The sequence below is a fragment of the Rhyacophila brunnea genome, unplaced genomic scaffold, assembly GCF_057557595.1.
Source record: "Rhyacophila brunnea isolate RB1 unplaced genomic scaffold, BYU_Rbru_1.0 scaffold_17, whole genome shotgun sequence".
NCBI lineage: Eukaryota > Metazoa > Arthropoda > Insecta > Trichoptera > Rhyacophilidae > Rhyacophila > Rhyacophila brunnea.
Window position 1 is genome coordinate 33093463 of NW_028232827.1, and position 7815 is coordinate 33101277.

At 34.5% G+C, this 7815-nt stretch overlaps 1 protein-coding gene across 1 annotated transcript; it reads right to left on the reverse strand.

The window, feature by feature from the left end:
• Positions 1 to 1932: 1932 nt before the first annotated feature.
• On the reverse strand, positions 1933 to 4527 carry LOC147073971 (uncharacterized). Its single transcript, XM_085944628.1, has 2 exons — positions 4438 to 4527; positions 1933 to 2915 (listed from the first exon to the last, which is right to left on the reverse strand). The coding sequence occupies exons 1-2, from the start codon at positions 4486 to 4488 to the stop codon at positions 2115 to 2117; spliced, it is 852 nt and encodes a 283-aa protein (XP_085800754.1). The 5' UTR covers positions 4489 to 4527; the 3' UTR covers positions 1933 to 2114.
• Between the last annotated feature and the right edge of the window lie 3288 nt (positions 4528 to 7815).

Sequence of the window (7815 nt, forward strand, 5' to 3'; positions counted from 1 at the left end):
GCGATTTCATTAAACATGGTTACTGCCCTCCCAATCGGCATTACTAATGGCAGGTTAGTTCTGCACCGTGGGAGAACAAACAACGGATGCCCTCGATTCCTAAGGTAATTATCAGAGACACACAAGCCAACACTACCAAGAATGGCAGAGTTCACATTTACGCCGCGTATAAGTCTGAAAAAATATGTAGCTAAATAAAGATTCCTTCTAAATTTTAAGCTACAGTATGTAAGCATCCATAAGAGAAAATTAGTCGGATAGAGCCACGGATAATATCCATACAGCCAAAAGTAGAGGAGTCTTAAAAATTTCTTTTGGACTCTCTCCACCATAAGGCCGTACTTCAACTGATGCAAAGCCCAAACGATAGACCCACTCTCAAGTTTGCTTCTAACTTAGGAGTTATATTGAATTTTTGGTACCGTAATATCCGAAAAGACCCGGGAAGTACGCAAGACAAAGCCCAACATCTTTAGCTCCTTTTTACAAATGGTATCTATATGACCACTGAACGTTAGTTTACCGTCAATCGTAATTCCAAGATCTCTTACAGATGATATTCGCGAGAGAACTCTGCCATGCATCGAGTACTGGAAAAACAATACTCGTGAGGCTTTAGTAAACGATAAAACATTGCATTTATCAATATTGAAGTCGAGTTTGTTACGCCTGCTCCAATCTAATATATCATCTATATCACGTTGGAGTTGACGACAATCGTCCAAGGTGACAACTTCCATGAAGAGTTTCAAGTCGTCAGTAAACAACAAAAGCATAGCATTTTTAATTACCAATGCTATGTCATTTACAAAAATCGTGAACAGCAATGGCCCCAAGTTTGAGCCCTGAGGCACACCAGAAAATGTTTCAAATGTCTGTGACTGATAAAGGCCGTACGATACGTATTGTTGACGATTCTTAAAATAACTCCCGAATAACCTGAGAAATCGATCAGACAATCCAATTAGTTGGAGTTTTTCCATTAGAATATCGTGATCGGCTCTGTCAAATGCCTTCGAGAAATCATTGTAAGAACAGTCAACCTTGCTGCCTCTATCTAGTACTGACGACACATAATCAGTGAATACCATCGTTGATTGGCCTGCTCTAAATCCATGCTGTTCATTCATTATAAATGAGTCAATTTTTGGTCATGCTGCGCATGATCATCTCCAAAACTTTTGCTGGTGCAGAAATAACAGCTACCGGCCTGTAGTTTTCCACTGACGACTCTGCACCACTCTTATGAATTGGAGTCACCTTCGACATCTTCCATATTTTACCAGACCCAGGATTCGAACCTGGGACCCACTACGTTATAGGCCGACGCAAAAGCCACGCGGCCCAAGAGTGTCCCCACTATTGCGCGTCAATAATGTGAGGCTCATTTTCGTAAGACACACATTCAAAAAGATGTTAAAAAGTGTAGTGTACTGGGGTATAGCCTATATGAATTTTATTTATTAATTTACTCTGTGGTAATAATTTACAGTCGTATAATTAGTTAAATAATTAGTGTTATGTTTTGGGATACCACTGCGGTGAATCCACTCACGGCATTCCACCTGAATAAATTGGTTCAATTATCAAACCAAAACCAAAAAATACACCTGTCCCTCACATAATTATATTGTCTGTTCCCTGGGTTTTGAGACATTTGAATTTGACCTTATGTAATTATTGTTCATGTAAATTTAAATGATAATGGCTTCATACATTCGTAACAAACTGAAGTTTCCAAGTTTAAATTGACTAAGTGAAATGGGAAGGGTGGTATAAATAAATTACATATATATTATATAAAATAAATAATTTTATTTCATTTTAAATTATTTATAATCAAGTATATTATTTTTAATATATTTTTTTTTAACAGCTGCGGATAGTAATTTTTTTGATGACAAATTATGATGATTATTTAAGGGGTTATTTATTTGGATAGTTATTTTGTTTAAAAAAAATGATAAAGGATTGTTGAAAATTTTTATGTTGTATTTCGGTTTTTATATATAAGATGTTAGATGTAAGCCTGATATACATGTATGTGTATTATCATAAGATAACACTAATAATATAATCGCGATAAATACACAGCTCATCTTTATCAATCAAATTCAAATGCTTGTATTGCATTGGAATTCAATACATTTTTGTTGCTTGTAATTAAATTTAAGTCCCGTTGAACATGTCCTTTTGTTTGGGTTGGCATTCTTATCTGGACACTCCACATAAGCTTTACAATTCAGCGGATCCGCGAATAGGCCCTTGACGACACATTTACCATCGTCATTCGTTGCAGGAGGAGACGATTGATCCTCGCACCTCTGCCCATTGAACACTTGACCAAATGGACATAAAAAAACATTCGGGAATGCCGTAGTGGTACCTGCCGCCCTAAGACAAATATAGTACATACTGGGATTGGCTCCAATCATGCCTGTCTGACCTACTGTGGTACAAGGAGGAGCGAAGCTCTTGCAAGTGCCATTTACCAGTTTGTTACGACATTGAGTAGACAATGGGTCATAACTGAAGTTTCCTCCACATTTGTACGAGTTTGGTTTAGGGTTTACAGTTATTGCTTTGTTGGAATCACTGCCTTGTACACACATGTGATATTTAGTGCAATCAAAAGGGTCTGGGAACATGCCAAGTTGGTGGCACACAAACGCGAAATCAATAATGTTTGAGTCACATTTAGGATTGGTTTGATTCGTGCAGTCGTTGAGTGAGTCCATGCACGTTTGACCAGCCGGACAGTCATACAAGTCTTCTTTTATCATGTCTCCACCAGGCATCTCAATGCAGTATGATACACTGGTGCAAGTCGAGCACATCTTTCCTGGTTTGGTGCATTTAGCTGGTTCAGGTACATCAGCGTAGGGCAAGAAGATACTTTCCATCTCGTATTGAGCCTGAAATAAAAATAAAGTGATAAATAATAATAAATAAATAAAATCAACGAAGACAGACCCATTATATTAATATAACGACTGTAGACAGAAAAAAGGACGTAATCCACCAAATCAAAATTTACAGGAGGCACAAAAACCTTTTTGTTGTGTTTTTCGGTCAAAGTTAAAATACAATAATTACAAGGTAAAAATAACTTTTTATACACAACGTTTTTCAATTTTCTGTTGAATCATATTATAACCTTGACTTGACTAGCTTAAACGATCAAAAAAATTTATACTTGATATAAATACTGAATAAATATAGAATACTGAAATGTCATTTTGACATGTCATGTTGATTTCCATAGTAACACACGTATATAATAATAATTCAGTTGCTAGGACCCCAGACCCCTAGAAACCAATAATAGTATTATACTTTTTACGGATTTCTTCCGAAATAACTTTTCATACAAAACAGAATTAATTGAAAATGAATTCAATTCTACTCAAAGATGGCTAAAAGTATTTAAAAAATGCATTGTCGTCATTTTCTTATATATATTCTAAAAGTTTTAAATGTCTAGCTAGTCGGGAAGTTAGTTAAAAATTGATTGCAAGATTTTTACTGGATAAAGAACCACCGGACAAACAATACGACATAATAAAAACGTTGTAAAATAGACGTAACCGTAAATTGCGTGACAATTAATAATTTGATTTTTATATTCCTAATATGATATTGAAATAATTAAAGAAAAACCAACAAAAATTATGATTAAGTCGTTTTTCCCACTTCACGCTGTAAATTGCTGTTTAAATTTAGATAATAAATCAGCATTTTTAGCTTACATTATCCAATGACACCTAAACTGATAAAAGGGCTTTTAAATGTTTTATAAATTATTAAAATACCAACAACATTAACGCAATTTGATAAGCATTTCATGTAAGAACTACTATTGTTGTTTTTATTTAATAAAAACGCATTTTTTTGTAGTACTTACTCCACTTTTAATCAAGAGATTAGGACCGGTTTCGTCAGCCTCAGAGGGACATTTTCAACTGAATACCAACTACCTAGTCTCTTGATTAAAAGCGGAATAAGTACTACAAAAGAAATGCGTTGTATTAAATAAAAACAACAATACAATGCAGTTCCACCATGACTTGACAGTTAACAAAATAAAAGAAATTAAGAACTACTAGTTTAATTCGTCGAAATTAAAAAGGATGCCCTTAGCTTAATTGGTAAAGCACATTGGCGTGAATCCAGTGGTTGCAGGTTCATATCCCGACGGGTGTATTTTTTTCAAAATAATTTTTAGTAGAATTTTATCTGAGGTAAAAAAAATATATTTAAAAAAATATCTTAATAAGCTGCTTATTTGGGGGGGGCAATATGTATTAATCCACGGTCCCTTTAATCGTAAATCGATCCCTGAGTGGAATGATTATTAAAAATCAGTTCATAAACTAGATAATAACTATATTATAACATAATATTAATCGGATTGATGTAATTATTCAAAGTACTTACAAGGGCTGCTCCAATAAGCACGAATAAAAACAAAGAATTTTGCAGCACCATGATTGAAGACTTGATCTTCAGCACTTTCAGGAGTAAAAGAAATCTATAGGTACGCAGTCTTTTTCAGTATCTCTTTAAATACTTCACGACAGTCATAACAAACCATAAATTCTGATTATCAATCTTATCTGTATCGATGATCAATAGATTGTGAACAAACACATATTATCGCAATCAATTAAATATAATGTATTCCTATGAATTAGTGATTAACAAAAGGCCCGTACTTATTCAATTTTTTTCTTATATATAATATATTATTATAATCATCCTTTTAAATGCGTTTCACCATTGCTGCGGAATATATTCTCCAGGAAACAGGTGAGAAAGAAAATGTCTAATCTCATCTGGTCTCGAAGTTAAGCTTATTGCACACTACTAATAAACTAACGAATACTATCCGTGGCTCTATGGAATTAACCTTTCTCTTAGGTATGCTTACATACTGTAGTTTAATGTTTAAAAGAGATAATTTTATTTCATTTTCAATTTCAAAAACATTTCAAAATCAGTCAAGTCCACCTTTAGATATTTTTGATTTTTTTGTAAATTTGCTGAAGAACTACTGCTTTTTAATATTTCTGCATTATCAAAATGAGGATTTTATTAATTTTAAATATCCTATACCCGAAATAATATAAACTTTCACCCTTGTGACTGTGTATTTGAAAAAACAAAAGGCTGTTTTTCTCCTATTCATCTATTATGGACATGGCTAGCGACACATATATTTAGATCCATATATTTTTCGGCGGTATAAATGGAAACTCTACAACAGTGACGTCACTAGGCAAAATGCCACCCCCTTTCATTTTTATATTTAAAATTGTCTGCAATTTCTTCAGGTAGGTACCTACAAATTGAAATAAGTACATACCATTTACCGAGAAATAGAGCAATTCCATGAAATTTACTCTGAAACAGTGGTGATTTTAAGTGGTGCTGACAAGTTTGAAATCATTCCTGTCAAAATGTTGTCTTTGCGATAAAACTCAATTACAACATGTATCACAATACAATAATAGTCATGATGTCAGATGTTTTGTGCTTCAATTAAGATATTTAAACTAAGGTTTTGATTGTTACCTATTTTATACTGAAGTGACATTATCGTTTGCTTAATGAAAAGCACCACTACTCTCAAAAACTGTAATATTTGTATTACGCCCCTATGTAACACATGACCTGCCTACCTCCATGGGATGTAACTATTCTACTGACGTAACTTTCGACGTAACCGTCTTACCGACGTAACTATTCTATTCTACTATTCGTAACTATTATTAGTAGTCACATATGTGTCCATTAGAACTGAGAATTGTACATTTTATATAGAGCGTTTAACTTAAGATGTCTTTGAATCTAACAAAATCAATGTGCAAATGTACAAAAGATCTAAAATGTACTTCAGATCGATCAAAATTATTGATTAACTCCAATATTAAAAATCATCTAAAGATAGACTTATCCCACTGTCAACTCTAACCGTCTTGCTCATTATACAATCCATCGCCACCCAAAAGTTTCAATCTGGTACACTGATACGAGCGCGTTATAGACACTCGATTTCGTGAGCTGACATGTCAGTCCTCGGTTCAAACTTAATTGATCAAACACAGTACTCTTATGCCTTGTCAAGCTTATTATGCTCGTTTCACACGGGACATCTGTGTCCAACCACCGATGTGTGGAGTGGCTGCATTTACACATAAATGAATAGGCGAGTTTCGCGTTCATTTATATGTAAATGCGGCTGGATACAGGTGTCCCGTGTGAAAAGGGCCTTACTCTCTCGGCATTATATGGTGATTTTTAGCCGTTCTTCAAGAGAATAATGCTACTAAAAGAGACCCGATTTAAGTCACAGGGTGATATTATACTAAACACAATGACACTGCAATCAAAAAATACTTACAAAAATTATGTAACCTCTGGGAGAATTGCATGCAATCCCAAAAATACTATATATAGAGATAAACAGCTCAATCTGATCAGCGATATTAAATACATTACTGCAATTACAAATTCTCTAATAATATCCATTCCCCGTACTGTCAAATTATTGCAAACTCAGTAAATTAATAGCTTACTGTAGTTATATTTTCCGCCATATCCATTTTTCCACATAGTCAGCAATGTCCGATGAAGCAAACTCCAAAATAGTAGCTGACTCAATTATAATAACTAGCTGAGCCAGCTGGCTCTCGCCAGTCTGTCTTGCTAGGTCTTGCAGACGACTTGGCGGTGTTGGATTTTAATATAATTGTGAATTATGCATAGATGGCGCCATAGTTTTCTCTTCGGGATGGGTTTTTTATTCACGTCAGACAGTTTGACATTTCGCTGAAAGTAGTAGAATGAGATTGCGGAATCCTTCATCCAGCAGTGGATTGATCCTAGTTGATGATGGTGATGATAACTATATGAATATGTAGATAAATATAATATCACCGATTTTGATAAATACAGCAATTCAAATGACAGAAAGGAGTAGAATCAGGGTAGGGAGGCCTTTATCCAGCAGTGGATTGGTTCAGGTCGATGGTGATGATGACGATATGAATGTGAAGATAAATATAATATCATCGATTTTGATAAATACAGTAATTCAAATGACAGAAAGGAATAGAATTAGGCTAGGGAGGCCTTTATCTAACAGTGGATTGGTTCAGGTCGATGTTAATAAGAATGATATAAATAGGTATAGTATCACACATTCGTTTAACTGCTAGTAGTAGAATGAGGTTGCGGAATCCTTCAACCAGCAGTGGATTGATCCTAGTTGATGATGATGATGATAACGATATGAGTATGTAGATAAATATAATATCACCAATTTTGATAAATACAGCAACTCAAAAGACAGAAAGGAGTAGAATCTGGGTAGGGAGGCCTTTATCTAGCAGTGGATTGGTTCAGGTCGATGATGATGATGACGATATGAATATGAGGATAAATATAATATCATCAATTTTGATAAATACAGGAATTCAATTGACAGAAATGAATAGAATCAGGCTAGGGAGGCTTTTATCCAGCAGTGGATTGGTTAACGTCGATGTTGATAAGGATGATAGAAATAGGTATAGTATCACAAATTCGTTTAACCGCTAGTAGTAGAATCAGGTTGTGGAACCCTTCATCCAGCAGTGGATTGATCGTAGTTGATGATGATGATGATAACGATATCAATATGTAAATAAATATAATAACACCGATTTTGATAAATACAGCAATTCAAATGACAGAAAGGTATAGAATCAGGCTAGGGAGGCCTTTATCCAGCAGTGTTTTGGTTCAGGTCGATGATGATAATGACAATATGAA